The 23,783-nt window shown below is 39.4% G+C and overlaps 1 protein-coding gene across 4 annotated transcripts in view; it reads right to left on the bottom strand.

The window, feature by feature from the left end:
* Positions 1-23,783, bottom strand: part of NR1H4 (nuclear receptor subfamily 1 group H member 4) — an 84,310-nt gene that overhangs the window by 43,404 nt on the left and 17,123 nt on the right. For 2 of the 4 annotated variants that reach the window (XM_009181507.3, XM_003907015.4), the window contains exons 2-4: positions 21,562-21,696; positions 20,617-20,749; positions 1,484-1,849 (exon numbers count right to left, since the gene is read on the bottom strand). In XM_009181507.3, the coding sequence (XP_009179771.1) occupies positions 1,484-1,849; positions 20,617-20,695 (445 nt within the window). In that variant the 5' untranslated portion in view covers positions 20,696-20,749; positions 21,562-21,696. Of the gene's footprint in view, positions 1-1,483; positions 1,850-9,110; positions 9,791-20,616; positions 20,750-21,561; positions 21,697-23,783 lie in introns of those variants that run through there. The other 2 variants (XM_009181506.4, XM_003907017.5) reach the window with 2 other exon arrangements.

The raw sequence follows: 23,783 nt of genomic DNA, 5'->3' as shown, positions 1-23,783 counted from the left end.
TTAAAAATATACTTATGTCCAAATCCAGCTTCTCCTTCCTAAACCTCCCCAAAGGTTGGCTCTCTTCTGACTACTTTCTTCGTCTCCTTTTCTTCTGTGATCCTGTACTTCCTTGTAGACGTCTATCTTGATTACTTCTATTCTATATCCTTTGTGGGTTTCTCTTCCCCTGACCACCTTTAAGGTAAGTGTTTTCTAGGGTTGTCCTTGGCCCACTGGTCTCACTCCATTTACCCTGCCATGCCCCAGAACTCTTTGCAGGTGGACCAAGTTTCACTTGGTCATAAGCACAGTTCACAAGAGAGAAAGACAAATTCACTCCTAAGGAGATAAGCCATCCAAGGTTAGTGACTTCAGGGGTTCATTCCCTTGGCTTAGATAACAACTGATACCTTAACACCTAAACGGACTGTTTGGTTTTCTTCCTCTCGCCACTGAATTAGTCAATATTACCCTTGAGCAGACAACTGAAGAGCAGAATGATCACTTAGTAGACAACCAATAAAAGGCATCATAGCCTGGTGGTCAATCATATATATATAGGCTCTGGAGTTAGATTATAAGCTACAGTTTTGAAGCTCTTATTAGCTATGAAAACTTGGGTAAGTAGATTAACGTCTATGCTTCAGCTTCCACTTCCATAAAATGGGCATAAGGCACTCAACACCACTAATCATCAGGAAAATGTAAACCAAAACTACAATAAGTAGCACCTCACTCCATTTAGAATCACTATCAAGAAATCAAAAGATAAGTTTTGGCAAGGATGTAGAGAAAAGTCAACCCTTACTGCTGGTAGGAGTGTAAATCTGTGTAGTCATAATAGAAAACAGTATGACGTTTCCTCACAAAATTAAAACTGTAACTACCATGTGATCCAGGAATCCCACCACAGGGTATATCTCCAAAGGAAATGAAATCAGTAAGTCAAAGAGATATCTGCACTCCTATGTTTATTGCAGCATTATTCACAATAGCCAAGATAGGGGATCAACCTAAGTGTTCATCAGTGGATGACTGGATCAAGAAAATGTGGTATGTATACATAATGGAATACTATTCAGCCATAAAAAAGAATGAAATCCTGCCATTTGTGATAACATGGATGAGCCTGGAGGATATTACATTAAGTGAAATAAGCCAAGCACAGAAAGACAAATACCATAAAACAACAAAAACAAACAAAACCTACAACAAATTCAATTTAATCATAAGTTCCCTTTAGCTATGTGTGAGGTTGTGAAAAGGAAAAAAAGCTAAATACTCCGACTAAGCTAGATACTCTAACAGTCTTAAACATTAAGCTAAAAACTCTAATAGTCTTTTCCTACAGATCTGTGACTGCACAACAAAGGTGAGGAGGTAGGAGCAGAGAAGGAGAAAATGGGAAGTTGCCTGGGAAAAGGGAAGCAACTAGTTCAGGGATTTCAACAACCAATACAGTAAAATCTGAAAGAGAAAACTGCCAATCAAAGATGCTTACCTTTGCACCCCTCACAGGTCAGTGCATTATAGTGGTATCCAGACGCTCTGTCTCCACAAACAACACACAGCTCATCCCCTTTGATCCTCCCTGCTGACGCGCCCATGCGGGGCTTCTTTGTTACAGGCATCTCTGCTACCTCAGTCTCTCCCTGGTAGAGAGACTCAGCTGGCATTCGCCTGAGTTCATATATTCCAGGAGAGTACCACTCTTCAGGCTGCTGGGGGTAGAGACCCAGGTTGGAATAATAGGATGATGAGGAAATCTGTGGTTGAACTTGGGGAAACTGAACATTGCTGTATTGAGAGTATGGTTCCACTTCCAGGTTCTGTCCCAGAGGACCTGCCACTTGTTCTGTTAAAACACCTGAACAAAAGTGACAACAAAACTGGAATCAATGTCATCATTCTGGAAATTAGAGAGGCAGTTTGGCGTAATGGTTAGGAGTGTGGGCTCTAAGAAAAGATTGAAACATTTAACTACATAAAAGTTTACAACTTTTTAAGAGTATATATACATAATATAATTAAATGACAAATTAAAAATGTTCTGCAACATAGAGGACAGAGTCATCTCATTAATGTATAAACAGCTCTTGAAAACCAATAAGAAAACATTTGAGAAGCTATGGAAAAAGGGATAAAGGAAAGGAATAGTTTTAGAAATATAAACGTAAGTGTTTTGTAAATGAAAAAATGTGCTCACCTTTGCCAATAATTAAATTTAAATTTAAACTAAAACATTACCGTTTTCATCTTCAAATGTGTGAGAGTTTAAAAAGTTTGATTATACACACTGTTGGGGAAACAAATACTTTTTGGGGGAAATTTGTGAATATTTTCCAGTTTTTTAAACTTCAATGTCCTTTTAACCCAGCATAAATTTTCCACTGCTTGAAAATTTATTTTAGAAATATCCTTGAACCTCTGTGAAAAAGTGTTTTGTAAAAATATTCACTTGCAGCAAATTTGCAGAGCCATAAATTGGAAAACAATCTAAATATTCATCCATATGAGTCTGGTCAAATAAATTTGTTATATCCATACACTGAAATATTAAGTAGATGTAAAACAATTATTTAGATTTCTATGTGCTGTCATGGAAAATTTCTACAATAAGGTGCTATATGAAAAAGGCAAGCAATAGACCAATGTGTATATTCACATGGGTATTAAACACTAATGGGGTGTGTGTGTGTGTGTGTGTGTGTAAGTGTGCAGGTGTGTGTGTGCAAAGGCAAATTTCTGCATGATACAGAAGAAAGTAGGTGGTGGTGACTGTGAGAAGTGATATTTTTACATTATATTCTGGGAGAGAAGATTGCATAATTTTTTTTACTGTTTGTAGTTTTTGCCATGTGTATATGTATGCGTTATTTTAATCATTATAAAACAAAGGAGGAGCTTTTAAAAAAGAATACAGTGCCTGCAATCTATCTACTGTATTCAAATTCCTGCTCTGTTACTTACAATCTGTGTGCAGCTGGCAATTCCTTAATGTCTTTAAGTTGCAGTCTTCTCCTAATAAAACAGAGAATAATAATATCTACCTCACTGGGTTGATATAAAGGTTATATGAGATAATGTGTGCCAAGTGCTTTGCTAAATGTTTGGCACACAGGAAGTGCTCGATAAATTATAGCTGACTTAAAATAGGAATAATAATTATTATTCTTACTACCATCATTATTAAAGGAGCCCCTTATTTAGAAAACCTCTAGGTAATAGAAAACCATCAGGTTATGAAAATGCTTCTATTTCCTGGAAACATCAACTATGGCTCTTTAGAAAATAAAAATATTTAAATTATGCAAATACTGAAAAAATAGACATAAATAAGAGATAGGAAAGTTTACAAATGTGTCTGACTCTTCCAAATGTTGTAAGACAATTTTAGACCAAAATTCCAGTTCCATCTCTTACGAACAGTGGGACTTTGAGCAAATTATTCAAACTATTGATAAACATCGGTTTTCATGGCACCAAGTTTGGGATGATAACATCGATATCAAGGGTTAGGCTGAGGAATGAATGAGATGATACAGATTCACAGTTCCTTATCTGAAACCCTTGCAGTCATATGTGTTTTAGAAGTCAGAATTTTCAGGATTTTAGAACAGAATACTGTGCTATTTATATATCCCTCCCAGCACAGTCTGGAACAGAACCCAGAGTCAAATACAGCAATATTTTCCACAGTGAAATATATGAATATTCACAGTCAGTGCAATAAGTGAAGACTATAAATAGTTTCACATTCATTCAGGTCAGGTTCTGTCACCAAAAAAGTGTGTGCCAAACTTTTAGAAAAACGTGGTTTTTTGGGGCTTTGGGGATTTCGAATTGGCAATGCTCTTTGCTGTGCTCAAAAGATAGTTGAAACGATTACTATAATTATTATGATTACTATCACTATATTTTGCAGAAAACTTTTATAGAGTTCTTTGTAGCGGCAGGCACTTGTATGTTCTCATTTATTTCTCACAAAACCCTATGAGTTAGGTAACATTATTATCCCCCACTTACAAATGAGTACCATGAGACACGTAGAAGTCAAGCAACTTTACTTCTACCTACCTAAGTAGATGCGATTTGAGCTCTAGGAGTCTAATCTCAAAGTCCATGCACTGAATTGCTGCTCTCTGGGGGTAATTTCAGGTGTGTGATGCTTAAAAACATGATATTCAAAGCCCCTCTCTGCATCCTCCTACTTGCGTTTGTTACCCCCTTCTTGGCCTCCGCTTGCATATAACGGGTCTGCAGGTTTCTGCATCACCCTACCCTTGCTTTCTTTTCCAGCCATTTTGCATGTTTGGATGTCTCTGTTTCTTGAATGTGTCTTGCTGCTTCCAGACTCAGGATTTCTCCCACCTGCTGCTTCCTGAGCCTGGAATGGTTCTCAACACAGCCAACCCCTCCCAGGGCTTCATCTCATTAATGCCCACTTATCTCTACATTCCCTGTAGGTATTGCTTCTCTTGGGAAGTTTTCCCAACAGAAAAGGTTACCAGGTCCCTGGGAGTCATGTTCCTGAATCTAGTTATATGGCATTTAAAAACCGTTACTTACTCTACCTGGGCTCCCTCTGTTTATCTGTAAAGAAAAGACTCCACCCTAGATGATCTTCTAAATCTTCTTTATATCTAAAAGTCTCCATAAGTATATGACTAATAGTTTATGAACATTAGAATTCAGGGCTTTTCTACACTGGCAAAGTTCAGAATATACATATTACATGTTGAAAATAATGCTTTCTGCATTAACCCAGGAAATGATTGACAGAGCACATGGTATACAGTATCTGGACAAAAATCACTTTCCTTTCCTGCTGTCTGACTTATCCATATAAAAATAGCATACGCCAGGTACGGTGGCTCACGCCTGTAATCCCAGCACTTTGGGAGGCCGAGGTGGGTGGATCACGAGGTCAAGAGATTGATATCATCCCGGCCAACATGGTGAAACCCCGTCTCTACTAAAAATACAAAAAAATTAGCTGGGCTTGGTGGTGCACACCTGTAGTCCCAGCTACTTGGGAGGCTGAGGCAGGAGAATCATTGAACCTGGGATGTAGAGGTTGCAGTGAACCAAGATCACGACACTGCACTCCAGCCTGGCAACAGAGCAAGACTCAGTCTCAAAAACAATAACAAAACAAAATAAACAACAACAACAAAAAAGAGTATGTCTAACGGACAAAATATTTTAGAAATGGTGCCTTGTCTTACCACCACAAAATGGAAGGGGAAAAATATGGAACTATTACACAAAAAGAAAAGATAAAAATGAGCAAAATCCTGATCTATTTCATCACCAAATATGATGAAAATTTCTGGAGTGAACGGAATTGAAAAAAACTAAAAAGTATTAAAAGCATTTAGTTTCACTTACACTTAGATTTTATCCTCTAACCTATCTTATTCCCTTAACTTCCCTTCCTCCCTCAGCCCAATTTCTCTCTGCCACAGCTCTAGTAAGGATAAGTAATTTGCCTAAGATCAAAAACCGATAGAATCTGGATTCTGTAGCATCCAAGGAAATGTGTACAGTTTTTTTTCTCCTCATATGACAATTCTAAAATCTTTAAGCATTATTTCAATAAAACAATTATTTTCATAATCAAGAAACACAAAGGAGTCCCAAGTCAAGTCAGATAATGATATCACTGTCATATCACTCTCTGGAATAATCTAGATCAAAATGGAAAGTTTTCACAAAGATACAGATAATATCATGCTAAAACAGTAGGACATCAGTAAAAATATGAGAAAAGTACACAATAATATTAAATAATACTTCTATTCTTGGCCAGATGCATTGGCTCATGCCTGTAATCCCAACACTTTGGGAGGCCAAGGTGAGTGGATCACCTGAGGTTAGGAGTTCGAGACCAGCCTGTCCAATATGGTGAAACCCCGTCTCTACTAAAGAAACAAAAATTAGCTAGACATGGTGGCAGGCGTGTGTAACCCGGCCACTCGGGAGGCTGAGGCAGGAGAATCACTTGAACCTGGGAGGCAGAGGGTACAGTGAGCCAATATCGCGCCATTGCACTCCAGCCTGGGCGACAGAGTGAGTCTCCGTCTCAAACAAAACAAAACAAAACAAAACAACAACAACAAAAAAACCTTCTATACTCAAAGCCCATTCACTTCTAGCATTTCATAGTGTGCCCCCTAAATCTCCACAAATAGAGAAGTAATTACGCAGGAATCTTACAACCAAAGAACCAGCATGACCAACATATTCCAAAATGGTTGGACTAGGACAACTTCCACCATTAACTGACCATGAGATCTTAACTGGCTAAGCTTTTCCTATTTCAATCTCTTCTGTAAAAATGGGACTGTTGCTATCTCAGAAGATAGTTCTGAGTGTAAAATACGGTTGTTGAGAAGCAGTTTTGGTAAGTCGAGTGTCATTAAAAGACATGTTTCCTAAAGAATCTAGCAAAATCCTGATTTTAGTGATAGTTAATTGATAGTTAATAAGTAATTATTAACACATAGTCTGTCTTGATGATATAAGTATTAGGATAGTTCTTTCATTACAAATATATATTTATAAACATATGCTCATGCTCTGTGTGTGTGTGTGTGTGTGTGTGTGTGTGTGTGAGATAAACACTTGCTATTTAGCAGTCACTGTGTTAGGGTCTGAGGATATGAAAGTGAAAAGACACATATGAAGGCCCAGCCTTTCTCTTGTTTGTGTGTTTTGGGAAGTGGGGATGTCAATGGTTCGGACAAAAATAAGTAAACAAGTAAACGAATACAACATTGTCTGGCAGAAAATAAGATGTGGAGGGAGTAGAGGTGTTTGACTTTAATTTAGAGTATGCTTTCTGAAAAGGTAAATTTATTTCTGTTTTGATACAATTTAAAAGGGAAAATACATATTAAAATTTACATTTAGGAATTTTTATTTTGGAATTAGTCTATCAAAGAGTATGAGAATTAGGATTCCTTTGTGATGGTTCTCCATGAAAGTTTAGGAAAGAGTTCTTAAATGAGAACACATGGATGGACTCCAGGGGAGTCTGAGAAGCCCTGAAAATAAAGTAAAATTTTTCTAGATAGACAGTCTCCAGGTTTCAACACCTTCTCTAAAGGAGTGTCATCTGAGGGAACTTTCTGAGGTGATAGAAGGGTTCTATGCCTACCAATACGGTAGCCACTAAACCACATAGGAATATTGAACCCTTGGAATGTGGCAAGTGATACTTAGAGTCTGAATGTTAAATTTTATTTAATTCTAAGTTAAAATTTAAAGTTGAATAGCCACATGTGGCATATTAGCCAGTGCAGCTCTAAGGAGTCTGGGACCAGAACCACTGTACCCCCAAATGGGAAATCAGGTTTGCATAAAAACAATGGCACTCTCCCATAATCTCACAGTGAGTTTCTGATGCTCCTGAGAAAGGGTCCAGGTTATATCCAGCTTTTCATCCCTGGCAGAATGCTGACCATAGTAAATGTTTAATGAATGTCTCTGTTGAATTGCAGTGCCTAGAAAAGTTGCTTTTTCTGCCTTACTTTATTTCTTAATCCATGGTTTCTTCACTAAACGGCAAGGCTTTACCGCAAAGTTGTTTGCTATTCCTGGCATTGGGCCTTTGTGATGTTAGTGCCTCTCCCTGCCTTGTCAGCTGATCACCTACTTCTGGTCACCTACAGCAGGAGGCCTGCCCCAGTTCCCCCAGGTGGAATTCACCTCTCCTACCTCTGTACACACTTCTATTATGGCACGTATTGGAAGTATATACAATCATTTCTTTTGTTTACAGGCTTATCTTCCACGCTGAACTTGAGATGGTATGAGATACTGCCTAAGAGTGCCTTCTGAGCGACAAATCTGGATTCAATTCACCCACAACTTGTTAGGGATATGAACCTGGGAAAGACATGGAACTTCTTTAAGCTTCTGTTGCTTCCTTTACAAAGCTGAAATAATGTAGTGCCTGCATGAGAGGCTATAATAAAGATGAACTAAGACAAAGAATATAAACTGCATAGTGCCTGACACCACATAAACATGCATACTTTTGTGATTGTTGTGATTCGTCTGTGAACTCTTTGATGGAAAATATTAGATTATATTCTCTTCTTTATATTCCTGGCATCTAACTCAATGCCTGACACATAGTAAATGTTTATCAAATGTTGGTTAAATTGAAGTAAATGGGAAATTTGCTTCCCTGGCCTTCCAACTCATTTCCATTTCTAAATACGGTGTCGATCACTTTTAAACATCACATTTAAACAAAATGGTATGCTACCAAGTCTATGAGGAAAAACATGTTCACAATGATCAGTTTTATAAAAATTATTCGAGTTTTTTCTTGCTGGAAATTTAAAAGATGAATTTCTGTTTTAAAAAATATTAAAATGTGATTTACATTATACTGTTTTAATTATAATCTATGTTTTAATTCAGAGAAAACCAAGAGCCTGGGCCTAAAGCTCAACTCTGTGCTTATCTGATTTTTTATGGACTGTTGGAAGAAACCTGTTGTGAAATTACTTCATTAATTTGTGTTTCCCAAACTCTTCATTTCTTTTTACCACAACCTACAGTTTTAGATACATTTTATCTCATATCCCCTGTACATACTCCTACATATGTAACTGAAACAAGATTTCATGAAATACCACTTGTCTTTACTCCTTGAGGGACACTCTGGTATTTCTATTCTATTATGTTCTAATCCAGTTTTTAATGCTGGTCAGAAGACACTAAATAGATTTTGTGATCCCCTGGGAACTGAGACTTGCCATTTTAGGAACACTGCATTAAACAATGTGTGTTAAAATGTTTTTTCAAGTGTCCACTGATATCAATGTTAGAACTGTCTAATGTTTGGTTTGGAAGAATAGTGATAATTTGACATAATAGTCTATGAATAATTTTAAGGGAAGCATCCTTAGATTTCATCCCAATAAGATATTCGTCTGTTTAGAATCCAATAAAAATCACTCCAACCCAAACTCCCACCCCAGTCTTCTGGGTCTGACTGAGCCACCATCTTTGACAGACATCTGTTACTGTCATCTCCAACCAAAGTCCCCAGATTTCCTCAGTCCAGTTGCAAGAGCACGACCTGAGAGCACCTGTGAACGGTGTCCTACCTTTTGCGGGCTTCATACTCATCATTTCCGTGAAAAATCCTGACGGTGTACAGCTGCAGTGAGGACTAATTTGAATTGGATTTTCTAACTCCTGAAACTGCATTACCATTCTTAGCTTATTCACAGCAACTGAAAATGAGACTAGGTAAGGAGTGAGAGAGGACAGAGGTTGTGTGGTTTACTGATTAACTTCATTACGGAGCAGAATATTTGTAAATGTTTATGAGAAAAGTCCTCAATGCCAAATTGCCTAGTAAGCTGGAAACCAGTCTCTTAGATAAACATTTTGGGGGAGCACTTTTCCAGTTTAAGAACTTTTAGAGGGTAGGTTTCTGTTCAGTGGCTCTAAAACTGGATTTGGAGGTCAAGTGCCATGCTCCAGGTCCTGACATTTGTTCCCATCAAAAGGTGGCAGAATGGTATGATTTAAAATGGAAGCATTTTAAAGCATAATGCTTGATGTGATTTGGCTGCGTCCCCACCCAAATCTCATCTGAATTGTAGCTCCCATAATTCTCATGTGTTGTCGGAGGGATCCAGTAGGAGATAATCAAATCATGGAGTTGGTTTCCCCGACACTGTTCTCGAGGCTGTAAGTCTCACAAGAGCTGATAGTTTTATAAAGGGTTTCCCCTTTCGCTTGGCTCTCATTCTCCCTTGCCTGCCACCATGTAAGACATGCCATCTGTAGTCCCAGCTCCTCGGGAGGCTGAGGCAGGAGAATGGCGTGAACCCAGGAGGCGGAGCTTGCAGTGAGCCGAGATTGGGCCACTGCACTCCAGCCTGGGCGACAGCGCGAGACTCTGTCTCAAAAAAAAAAAAAAAAAAAAAAAAAAGACATGCCTTTCAGCTTCCACCATGATTATGAGGTCTCCCAAGGCATGTGGAACTGTGAATCCATTAAATCTTTTTCTTTATAAATTACCCAGTCTCAGGTACGTTTTCTTTTTTTAAGATGGAGTCTCACTCTGTCCCCCAGGCTGGAGTGCAGTGGCGGGATCTCGGCTCACTGCAAGCTCCGCCTCTTGGGTTCACGCCCTTCTCCTGCCTCAGCCTCCCGAGTAGCTGGGACTGCAGGCACCCATCACCACGCCCGGCTAATTTTTTCTGCATTTTTCGTAGAGACGGGGTGTCACTATGTTAGCCGAGATGGTCTGGAACTGCTGACCTCATGATCCGCCTGCCTAGGCCTCCCAAAGTGCTGGGATTACAGGCATGAGCCACCGCGCCCGGCCCTCAAGTGTGTTTTCCTCAGCAGTGTGAAAATGAACTTAACAGCGTGATGCATGCAGGCCAGATGACCTGGTCCACTGTTGTATAGTATTATAGGGGCTGAATTGTTCCCACCCCCCAAATTTAATACAGATACTCCTTGACTTACGATGGGGTTACATCCCAGTAACCCCATCATAAGTTGAAAATATCATAAGTAAAATGCATTTAATGCACCAAACCTACCAAACAGCATAGCTTAGCCTAGCCTACCTTACATATGCTCAGAACACTTACATTAGCCTACAGTTGGATAAAATTATCTAGCACAAAGCCTCTTTATAATAAAGAACTGGATATCTCATGTAATGTATGGAAAACTATGCTGAAAGTGTCTCTTTCACACCATTGTGAAGTCTAAAAATAGTAGGTTGAACCATTGTAAGATGAGGATGTATATATGTTGAAGCCTTAAACCCCAGTACCTCAGAATGCGACCTTATTTGTTGATAGGGTCATTACAGAGAAAATCAAATTAAAATTAAGATCCAATATGACTTGTATCCTTATAAAAATTGGAAACTTGGTTACAGAGACAGAAACACAGAAAGGGAAGTTGATGTGAACACATAGAGAGGAGACGACCATCTGTGGGCCAAGGAGAGAGCCCTGGAGCAGATCCTCCACCCACAGCCTTCAGGAGGAGCCAACCCTGCTGACAATTTGATTTTGGACTTCCAGCATCCAGAACTATGAGATAATTTCTGTGGTTTAAGCTGCCCAGTGCATGTTACTTTGTTACAGCAACCCCAGCAAACTAATACATCCAGGCTGTCTTGGCACTTATTGGCTCTGTGGACAATGGACAAATTCCTGAACCATTTTCTGCCTTGATTTCCTTGGTTGTAAAACGAGGTTGATAACTATATAACCTCAAAGAATTATATGTGATTATTAACTAAAATAGTATTTATAAAATGCTTAGCACAACAGATGGCTACCCGTCATCACTATGTTGATGTTATGATTGCTTAGCTTTGGACTCATGTTGTACCTTGGGTTGCTTATTGAACAGGAATAATTCTATTTTTTACTCTGCAGCATAACTTTTGGACATCAAGCTTAAGTCTACTGGTTGTTTTTTAAAAATGAGGGCTTTAGAAGGGGACTCAGTTGATCCAGGGTGGAGCCCAGGCATAATGTAGCCAGATGCACTGTGTAACCTTACGTAAGTCTCTCAGCTTCTGTGGGCCCCATTTGTCCACATCAATAGATGGTAAAACACAGATAATAATTCTTGCCCTACTTAGGCCTGTTCTGCAGATAAAATGAGATAGTAAATATGAAAGCAGTTTTAAAAGGCAAAGGTGAGCTATACAAGTGGAATAATCATTGCTAAGACATTTCTATAGCCTTCACAAGTTTCCAAAGTGGTTCTATATGCATTATCTCATCAGATCTTCACTTGCACCCTTTGAGGGAGGTATTATTTCTAATTTCCACTATCTTTAAGCCTATTTCTAAATATATATATATATTTATATATATATTATATCTATATATAAATCTAATATATATCTAATATATCTATATATAAATATATATATATTTAGAAATACATATATATTTTTTTATTATTTTTTATTTTTTATTTTTTATTTTTTTATTATTATACTTTAAGTTCTAGGGTACATGTGCATAACGTGCAGGTTTGTTACATATGTATACTTGTGCCATGTTGGTGTGCTGCACCCATCAACTCGTCAGCACCCATCAACTCGTCATTTACATCAGGTATAACTCGTCATTTGCATCAGGTATAACTCCCAATGCAATCCCTCCCCCCTCCCCGTGATAGGCCCCGGTGTGTGATATACCCCTTCCCGAGTCCAAGTGATCTCATTGTTCAGTTCCCACCTATGAGTGAGAACATGCGGTGTTTGGTTTTCTGTTCTTGTGATAGTTTGCTGAGAATGATGGTTTCCAGCTGCATCCATGTCTCTACAAAGGACACAAACTCATCATTTTTTATGGCTGTATAGTATTCCATGGTGTATAGGTGCCACATTTTCTTAATCCAGTCTGTCACTGATGGACATTTGGGTTGATTCCAAGTCTTTGCTATTGTGAATAGTGCTGTAATAAACATACGTGTGCATGTATCTTTATAGCAGCATGATTTATAATCCTTTGGGTATATACCCAGTAATGGGATGGCTGGGTCATGATTTGTCTATAGTCATCCCATTAGTAAGGTATGAAGCTGGGACTTTAACCCAGGTCTTCTGACTCAAAATCCCGTGGTGGAAAAACTAAGGTACACTTGCTGTAATTACCAAGAAAGAGGAAAAGAGTGGTGGTCTATAGGTGTATTTCAGTTTGAATTTCTTGATCAACGGTCGCCATCTGCAAAACCATTTTCAGTTCTCAGTTTACTTCTGACCTCATTCTCCCCTCCTCACAATCCCAGAGCTATCCTTGCCCTGAGAGGATCATAGGTGAAAGAGCTACCCAAAGGATATGAAGCTAGACGAATGATTCAGAATTTTCATTTCAAGAATTCTCCACTGAGTTTTTCACTGGCCAGAATAAACGGACCTGTCGGTTGCCCTCAGAAACATCTATACTAGATAAGAAATGAGCAGGATTATTTAGTTGACCCAGGAAACCCTTGTTGCTGAGTGAAATTCACACAGAATGTTCTCATAACAAGACAGATTGGGTACCTTTGCATTTCTCTTAGGGATGATCAATTGCCTCATATTATTTTTTCCCTAAAAATTGATTTTTTTTCCTGAATATATCTGCTGCCTGAAACAGTAACCACTAGCTATGTATGTCTATTTATTAGTCTCTTTTCACACTGCTATAAAGAACTATCCAAGACTGGGTAATTTATGAAGAAAAAAGGTTTAATTGACTCACAGTTCTACATGGCTGGGGAGGCCTCAGGAAACCTACAATCACGGCAGAGGGTGAAAGGGCAGCAAAACATGTCCTCAAAAGGCGGCAGTAGAGAGAGTAGGAAGGGAGAAGCACCACACACTTATAAAACAACCAAATCTCATGAGAACTCACTCACTATCATGAGAATAGCATGGGGAAACCACCCCCATGATCCAATCACCTGCCACCAGGTCCCTCCCTCAACATGTGGGGATTATAATTTGAGATGAGATTTAGGTGGGGACACAGAGCCAAACCATATCAGGCTATTCAAATTAAATTAAATTAGAGTCAGTTCCTCAGTCACACCAGTCACATTTTAAACGTTCAATAACCACACGTGAATAGTGGCTACCGTATTGGATGAAGTAGATCTAGAACATTTCCTTCATCACAGAAAGTTCTATCTGTGGCACTGTTTGGCACAATATTTGGGAGCACTGTGAATGTTGTATCCCTCATGCTGAGTGGGGCATCAGTTATGACGGCATGAAAAAAGGGAGGTCCCAGAGTAAATGCTGGCAATGCTTTTTTTTCTGAGAACTATCCCTCAGAACAGACATGGTCAGCAGACTTTAAAGGAAGATAATCTTATTGAAAGACCTTCCCAGTTGAGAAGGTGAATAGAAGTATTCTCTAAGCCTGGAGACCTAAACATTTGATCTTGTTTCCTTGTCCTGATTATATTTCAGTTGCCTACTTACTAATTATGGAATGTTTAGCACATTATTTAACATCACTAAATATTCATTTTCACACCATAAAAGGAGAATAGTAATGGTTCCTACCTTATAGGTGTGTTGTGAGAGTGAATTTTAGTGGCAAATAGAGTACTTGTGATGTATCAGGCATTCTTCTTATCACCCTATTAAATAAGGCAAGTAATTTGCACAAAGTTAAGGAATTTGTCCAAGACCACAGGGTAGTAGATGGCAGAGATTGAAATCAACCCAGGAAATCTGTTAACAAATCTAAAATGTACTTAGCTTGATATCTGACACATGAATTTCTATAAAGCACTCAAGAAATACTAGCTGTTATCATTACAGTTATTTTTATTGTTGTAAGTTAATATATTTGCAATATGATTTTATAGTCAATCCTTTTCAACTTGCATCCCTAAGAATCTGTTTCTTAGCCTGCAAGGTTGAGAGCTAAGGCCTAGACTGCAGTGGAATCACTCACCAACTGGCCAACTCTCTGACTCATTGCACACCTTTTCCAAACTCTGCAAGCCCTAGCTGAAACAAGCAGTAATCTATTTTGTAATAAGAAAAGGCTCATTCAGTATTTCTTTCCTTCTCCCATTTCTTTACTCCACTAACAAGAGAACCAGATCTGAGATTCCTTGGGAAAGAAAAAACCAAAGTCACAGTAAATTAAATGCCTTAGAGATTGCTTGCAGCTATGGAAGAGCTGTGGAGAAGAAACAGCAGTGGCAAAATATTTCAAGTATGCTAAAGCAAAGCTTCATTTTATCTGAGATAATGGTATCTCGCCATCTTTTGGAAACTTTCAACTTTACTTCACCCAAGAAGTCAGAACTACATTCACTTGAGTTGAACTCAGTGAGATGGAAAAATACCTGAAATCAAATGTCAGAAATATTCTACAAAACTGCATCTCAAAACCTTTAATTGCATTTTAAAACATCTGACTGATTCTGTAACATCTGGAAGATTCTTTTAAGCATAAGTCATAGAGAAGAAGCAGATTTCAAAGTGAGTGTATTCTGATACAAAGAAAGCATGAGGAGCCTGAGGAGGGAGGATGGCTTGGGCCCAATAGTTCAAGGCTGCAGTGAGCTCTGATTATGCCACTGCACTCCAGCCTGGGTGACACAGCAAGGCCCTTTCTCTATAAAAATAAAAATAAAGAAATAAAGCGCATCCTGAGAAAACGGACATACACAGCTGAGTGAAGCATAAGGCAATGAGAAATAGCCAAAAGAAGTGAAAGGGATTAGGATTTACCTCCTGACACTTGCTAGGCCTCAATCAGAATGGGGTTCTGGAAAGACTATTAGATACAATATTAAATGCAATACAAGACATGGATTCCAAAGCTGTTGTTAACAATGTAATAATGCAAACGTGAGATAGAATATGTGTTCCCTCCTTAGGGTACCCAGAAATTTATTTACATATTGTTTGCTTTTGTTTTTTTTGTTTGTTTGTTTGTTTTTTGAGACTGAGTCTTACTCTGCCGCCTAGGCTGGAGAGCAGTGGCACAATCCCATCTCATTGCAACCTCCGCCTCCTGGGTTCAAGCGATTCTCCTGCCTCAGCCTCCCAAGTAGCTGGGATTATAGGCATGTGCCAACACACCCAGCTCATTTTGTATATTTAGTAGAGATGGGGTTTCACCATGTTAGCTAGGTTAGTCTCAAACTCCCGACCTCTGGTCATCTGCCTGCCTTGGCCTTCCAAAGTGCCCAGCCTTATTTACGTATTGTTGATTCTCTCTGGCCCCTTGAAAGTTCTTTGCACTCCACAATGTTGAGATTAGCAGTACTTCCTTCTTTTAATGAGTGGAATGGTGTTTATCAACAATTTAAAATGTAACAACTACATTTCAAACTCTGGATTAATTGTAACAGTTTAGGATGCCTTGCAGCTTACAGAGCACTTTCCCATCCAGCCCATTCCTTCCTCCCAACAACCTGTGAAGTGTGACATTATTATCCTCATTTTAAAGGAGCGAAAACAAGGTCAGAGAATCTCACTTGCCTCTGAGATTTCAGTTCCCTGTATTTTATTCCTTATTTCCATTCCCAGTGTCACTGTGCTACGTGAATCAGGAACCACTGTACCAGGAGCATTGGTTGTGGGAGGGTAACTTTCTCTTGCTGCTTCTCTTATTGTTGGAATGCTTTGTCTCTTAATTTAGTCTTTAAGTTTTTGTAAGTTTTGAGTTTTTAAACCATAATTTGCTAAAAGTAAATATAGACTTTAGTTAATATACCATCTCCTATCGTATTCATTCTGTCAAATGGTGGGTGGCTGTGGACTTTGTCATTATTACTTTTTATTATGCACTAGTTGCATAAAACCTTGCCTTATTCATTCAACAGAGACGCCTTTTTTATCCACTAAATTAATCTTTGACCAAGCTTCCTGGCTTGCAGGATCTCCCAGAGGAAAAGAGACAAATCTCTGTGTGGTAACTGTGTCCTTCCACCCCCAGGCCTCTATGTGGTTTCAGTTACTGATGGGCTAGATTCCCATCTGGATTTATCAGGGATGTCTGGCAACAGAATAAATTAAAGGACTTCACGGAGGTGATTCCAACCCCCATCTCTCTAATTCCATTCTGTCCAAGTTTCTTTTCTTCTTTTTCTGATGGTGCTGTCACATCCCTTCAGCCCATCTCTGATCTGGGCCATATCTGTGGCAACTGATCATACACGAGCTCAGATGATGACCTCAGGCTGACCGCCTGTCATTTCAAGAGCATGCCGCCCATCCCTATGCTTTCTGCCCAGGACTTCTCTAATCTCACAGGAGACAGCTTGGCCTGAGCTCAAAAACAGTCCAGGGGAGTTAATGCCGCCTGGGGTGACGCTCAACCAACGGGGGTCAGAGGCCAGTTAATATTAATATACGCTCCAGTCCCTGACCCTTCTGCTGACAGTTCTCTGTGCTACTCCCAGTGGCATCAAGCTGGCCTCACCCACAGCAGGGATCTTGACAACTGACCTCTTTTGTTTTCCCTCCTTCCCTGTCGCATCACCCACTCCCTCGCCTCTGCTCCCCCATCACCTCTCACAAAAACTGCCTTCTCACAAGTCCTCATTTGGGTTCTGTTTTTTGGAATAAACATTACAGGGGTGAAGACATTTCCCCTTCACTCTAAGCAAAGCCTTTGAAGAGTGAGGGACCCATGGTCACCTCTAGAAGAAGCTGCAGGTTATGACTGAAAAGGTCATTAGTGTCTCCAGCACCCAATAGTGAGTGCTTGTCAGTATTTGTCTTCAGGTCACCTTCTAAATGCCTTAAAGATGTCATTGAATTACGGCCTTTATAATAACCTGCAGTGAAGGGAACCATGCCCAGGACCACCTTAAAAGGACCTGTTGAGCCATGTACCGGGTGAGTACCATTGAGTCACCACTCCCTGACATGGACAACGGTAGCATTTTTGTAGACTCAAATGTTTAACCTAGATGGGGTCCTAGAATTCTCAGCCTGATAATCTACCTTTACCAATTGAACTTGAGTGAGTTGTTAAGGTTGCACAGCTGGTTAATGGGAAAGCAGTTGTCTACCCCTAAATAAAAACAAGTAGAAGACAAGGCCTTTCTGAGTCCATTCCAGACTTTGGGCCTTTGCATTTGGTATTGCCTTCTCTTCAGGCTGAGCTCAACTGTGGACTCCTCAGGGGCCTTTCCTGACTATACCACTTAGAGCAGCCTATCCCTCCAGACACTAGGGCATCAATCTATTTTGTTGCTTTCATAGCATGTATCACTACCTTGGGCATCTTTAGGTCCAAATAAGATATTAAAACGATACTATTTTGTTTATTGCTTTATTTACAAGTTTATTGTGAGTTTGTTCTGTCCTAGGATCTTGCCTGTCCTATTCCCTGCTTTATTCCAAGGCCCAGCATATTGTCAGTGCCCGATATTTGATGGGAAGAAATGACAGCTATCTGTAGACTATTCCATTAACCTTGTTTGCCCTTATTGTAACAACATGACTGCTGTTTTGAATACACAGTTAACCACTGGAAAAGAGTCCAGCTTTCTGGGCAGTTGAACCCATGGATTAACCCTTCTGAACCCCTGGGATAGCTTAGACCCAGGAGTACTGAGTTAGGCCTGTGGGCTACTCATTCATGGGCCAGTCTTTTCCCTGATGCCTTCCACTCTAAACACACGAAGAGGCCATAGAAGCCATCAGTGTCATCATGACACACAAGAAGATGAGGAAGAGGAATAAAGGAATCAGAATTTTCTTCATCCTCCCCTGTGGCATACCTTTAGCTCAGGTATGATTTTGTTTTTGTTTTTCTTGAGATGAAGTCTCGCTCTGTCACCAGGCTGGAGTGCAGTGGCGCGATCTCGGCTCACTGCAACCTCCGACTCCCTGGTTCAAGTGATTCTCCTGCTTCAGCCTCCCAAGTAGCTGGGATTATAGGCACGCGCCACCACGCCCAACTAATTTTTGTATTTTTAGTAGAGATGGGGTTTCACCATGTTGGCCAGGATGGTCTCGATTTCCTGACCTTGTGATCTGCCCACCTGGGCCTCCCAAAGTTCTGGAATTACAGGTGTGAGCCACCACACCCAGCCTAGCTCAGGTATGCTAAGTGGAGTGAGACTGAGGGCCTAGGGAAAAGAGATTTGAAAATAATGTTAAACTTGGCTCTACAGCCTAGTGGAGAAAAGGAAAAGGAGTCCTAATGGTCGCACATGGTCAGATTAGCTTACCAGAAGAGGGGACCAGATGAAGAGTTGAGGAGACTGCTCCAGCGAAGAATTATAGCTGTGCATTGCAGCTCATGCAGCTCATGCTATATATTCTCAGAAACCTTAAATGCAGTGTTAGGAAATGGAATAAGAATGTGGTCCAGCAAAAAAGAGAGAGGAGAGAACCACACCATAAAAGCAGAAGGCACAGTGCTTCCTTAGCAATCATTTTGAGATGCTTCTAACCTGATGGCATCTTCATGGTTTTTTCCGTATTTACTGACATCTTTTTCACCTTATGGCTGCAGAAATCACCCTGAAATCTTGTGTGCTGGCTAAAAATTGGGCTAGCTTGGAAGGAAAACACTACAATTTTTTTGTGTGTGTGTACAAATTGGATCTGAATAGATTGGTTTATGAATCATGAGGCCTAAGCTCAGAAATCTCAGCCTACAGTCATAAAATTTTCCAGCAGGAAATGGCAGTTTTTATTTGAAAAAAAAAATCTTAAGTGGAATTTTTCTTTATCAGTGGTATATGCCAACAGTCCTAATTATTCTGTGAGTTCTGATTGCTAGAGGAAAAAATCATTAAGATGTCTATACATTGATTTTGTTCTGAGGAACCATAGAAGGGGAGGCAGGACAGAAGCAAATGGTGAAGTGGCTAGACATGGAGGCAGGGCCTGCCACTGCCCTTGACTGCATCTACAGGATGAAGATAAGCCAACTGGAAGAAATAAGATGCAGCAAGTACTTGGGAGAACTGGCATTTAATAAATAATTACTGCTGCCTTTGGTCTCTCTGAGAGTTACTGATCAACATCTGTTTTTTCCCTAAACCTCTTTTTCCTTTCCTTTCTATTATTTATTACTGGACTCTTATTTATCAAGTGCCTACTAAATATGCACTGAATAATAAAATATTAATGAAATATGGTCACTGCCCTTAAATGCATTTGTACTGTATGGAGGCAGGTAGACATGTAAATAATTATTACAAATAATGACCCCTTTTTGGAAATGGCCTAATCAGCTATCACACACTAAAGTGTTAATGACTAATAGGTAACAGCACAAATTATTAATTAACAGGTCCTAGGAATATCAGCAAGCAAATAAGCAGTAATGCCTTCATACATTGAACTTTGAGGAACTTCTAGTGTTTGCATTTTCACTATTATGGCATATCATGGCCCATATATTAACGTAGGGTGAAAACTGGGAGCATCCTAGGCTCCCAGCAGGGCCATTATGCAGAAGGGAATTATTTTAACACTGGCAGAAAGGCTCCCTGCCCCACCCAAAATATTGCCTTGGCTGACTCTTTGTTAATGTTCTCAGTTGAAACTCTTTATAATGAGATGTTTTTCATAAATGCATAAAGTGGAGCAATATATCATTTTATGGTGTCATCTAGTTACAGATCTACTGAAAACTACTTAGTACAAGTCGTCCTCAATCCTGCTTAAATGACTAATCCTGACACTGTGCCATAGATCCCCCAGGACCAGAGGAACTGCAAAAGGAAATCTGCCCAGCTATAACCTAAGTAAACTCAGCCTTTAATAGGTATCATATTAAGCCATAAGAATCATGATTTCATAGTTTAGTACCTGCTATAATAATATTGGAATTAGCCTTAGAGCAAGAATCGCTTTCTACTCCCTGCTCTGTTAATTATCTAGCCTCATGGCCTTGAGCAATTCACAAAGCTTTTGCAGTCCTCATCTATAAAAATGAAGACCATTAGGTTCTATGAATCCAAGGTCCGATCTTCCTCTAACCTTGCAGAGTAGCTAACATTGATTGAGTACTTAGAAGGAACAAAAACATGTTCTTGACCCTGGGTTGGACTCATCATCTAGGCATTTCCTCATGTATTCCCAAATCATAGTTTGTTCTTAGTGACATTCAAATGAACTTGACAACTTACCAAATAAATTTTCAGAAAAAGAAAATTCATCTGTGGTAGGCAAATGGGAGTGTTCAATGAGATTCATTTTTGATCCCATCCAAATTTTTCAATTGAAATGCACTTTCTTTATGGTGGCCTTCAAAAAAAACTCCTGAAAGGAAAATAAATAAATAGAGTTTGTGACTGTGGGGATGGGGTACAGGTCAGTTAGGAAAGCTAGGGAAGGAGAGAGTGAGATCGTTTACAAGAGTACAAATGGCTCCCTTTGAATGCATTTTACTATAGCCTTTCTGTATATCTCTTTTCTCAATATTTATCATTTTTATACCTCATTTGGACCTAAAAATGCCCAAGATATGTGCTTTCATAAGAGATACTCTCTAATTTATCTGAAAAAAAATCATATATTTTCATTCAAATTTCAGCCTTTGGGAGATTTGGGCAAGATATGATGACATTTTGACTATGTCTTTATTAGAAAAAAGAAACATATATAAAAGGCCTTGATTTAAAATGACATGAATCCATCCCAGCTACTTGGGAGGCTGAGGCAGGAGAATGGCGTGAACCTAGGAGGTGGAGCTTGCAGTGAACCGAGATCGCGCCACTGCACTCCAGCCTGGGTGACAGAGTAAGACTCCGTCTCAAAAAATAAATAAATAAATAAAAATAAATAAAATAAAATCAGATGAATCCATGATTCATTATCTTAAACTTTATTCTAAAGTAGAATAGGTTTTTATAAATATTAATAGGGATTTAAAGCCACTTCCTACTGGAATTTTTTTTTACTATCCAGGCATTATGTCAGCAGATCAGAAAATCAGAGATCTTCCTTATATCTGCCTTTTAGAGGACATTTCAGGGGCTTTCATTTTCACTGTCATGATCTACCTTGGTCATGTATTGATCTGGGGCTTTTTAAAAAGATACAGTAAAAAGAAAAATAATGGTAAATCTCACCAAAGTGTCTGAAGTTTCATCTTGAGGAAATGTCCAGAAGAAATCCAGGAACCCAAGAGAAGCAGTGTTCACTTTGAGCTATGTCTCTAGGTCTTCTTTTCTTCTTTCACTCCTTCCAAAATATTTTCTACCTCCCTAAAGAAGTAATTTGAAAGGATAAATAATTAAAAGTGATAATGTGTGCTATCAGAATCTCTTTTCCCAAGCTGTTTTCTGATGATGATTTTCAAACCTTTTTTTTCTGTCTCCACCAAGACATGACTTTATTTACAAATAAACAGCTATCTATATTTGCTGCCCAGGAAGAGAATATAGTGGGTTTTTTGGATAAGTATGTATTTCATTAGTATTTACCCACTATTCACGTCTCTCTTTCTCTCTCACTCACCAAATGTCCTAGCTCAAACAGAAGTGAGTTTCAGATGCACTTGGCTTCTGGGAAGGTAGTGCACCAGAAAACTGTTTGCTTCATTCATTCATTTATTCATGCTTGCAACAAATATTCAGTGAGCATATATTCTGCACTAAATTCTGTGCTAGATATTTGAAGATAAAATGGCAACAGGAAAATAAACATTCATGATCCATGACATCAAGCTTAATTAGGAATAAATATTAAACAAATAATCACACAAATACACAGATGATTATATATTGTCATGAAAGCTGTTTATGAGGACAAAGAACAGGATGCTGTAACAGAGAGGTTTGGATGTGAAGAGATAGGGAGTCAAGAGATAGAGAAGTAGCTGAAGGAGGATGCAGTTTCAAGGGCAATTTTTAAAGATAGGTGATACTAGAGCAATCTGCACTGATGGGAAAACACCAGAAGGGAACCAGCTGAAGAAGCAAGAATGAGGGAGAGTCTCCTGAGAAGACACACAAACTGTGTCCACTGTCAGGTCCAAGCATATCTGGGTCCCTCTGGTAAACCAGTGGTATAGCCTATCAAATTCCACCACGCCCTACTGCCAAACTCTACGATCCATTAATATAAGGGGCTTGGTGGGAGAAAATCCATTCTAAACTCATGGGGAGCTAAGGACCATGAACTTCACCCCAAAGGAAAGCCTTAGCCTTAGAGACATGTGTAATTTTCAGTGTAGCTGTGTTTGACCAACCCAAACTAGATTCAGGAGACCTTCCTACCACCCAGAGGTGAGAAGAAAAGGGTTGTAAATAAAAATGAAGTCTGGAAACATTGGGGTATAAGGCAGATCCTTCCAGTGCAACAAGCAGAAGAGACAGAGCTCATTTCAACCTCACCCTCATTCTCAAACAACTCTGCCATATGTCACCGTGGAACTTTGAACCCAAGAGGGCTGGGCAACAGAGGTGCCCAGCAGGGGAATCATGACTACTGGTTGGGCACTGCTCTGCCCCATGGACACAAAATGGAGTGGAAAGAACAGCCAGAGCAGACCTAGTTATAAACATGAAGAGACCCCAAGGCACTCCTGAAATAACTGGGGAGTTGTCGGGGAAGGAGGCTCTGATAGGGAGCTGGAGGTCCTGAAGAGTAACTCAGTAAAAGTTGAGTTTCTGGCTAGGCACAGTGACTACTGCCTGTAATCCCATCACTTTGAAAGGCCAAGGCAGGAGAATCACTCAAGCCCAAGAGTTCGAGGCCAGCCTGAGCAACATGACAAAACCTCATCTCTACTAAAAATTAAAAAATTAGCTGGGCATGGTGATGCACACCTGTAGTCCCAGCTAGACTACTTGGGAGGCTGAAGCAGGAGGATCACTTGAGCCTAGGAGGTCGAGGCTGCAGTGAACTCTGATCATGCTACCGCATTCCAGCCTGGACGACAGAGCTAAAGTCTCAAAAAAAAAAAAAAAAAGTTGAGTTGTTGTTATTAACAGAACCTCATTCATACTCACAAGCTAGTTGAGGACTAGGGAAATTCAAATTTCAGTATGTACATATCAATTGTATAAGGATATATATAATGTGTATATATAAATACATATTGAATCATGATACTACATGTGTATATGTGCCTGTATATTGTATGATAACTGGACTTAAACACTCCCACTCTGCATCAAAATTTAGGCAATTATTGTTTTAGAGCTTCTCCTATTTTGGGAATAGGAAATTCCACCATTTCCCATAATAATATTTTCCAGGAACTCACAATGTGAACGGTCAGAAAGTTTTCCTAATATTCAACCCAAGCTTATACTCTGTAACTTAAAACCCATTTCCTCTGGTCTTT

The sequence above is a fragment of the Papio anubis genome, chromosome 9, assembly GCF_008728515.1.
Source record: "Papio anubis isolate 15944 chromosome 9, Panubis1.0, whole genome shotgun sequence".
Classification (NCBI taxonomy): domain Eukaryota; kingdom Metazoa; phylum Chordata; class Mammalia; order Primates; family Cercopithecidae; genus Papio; species Papio anubis.
Note: the sequence above shows the minus strand (reverse complement) of the source record. Positions and strands in the feature narration are given on the sequence as shown.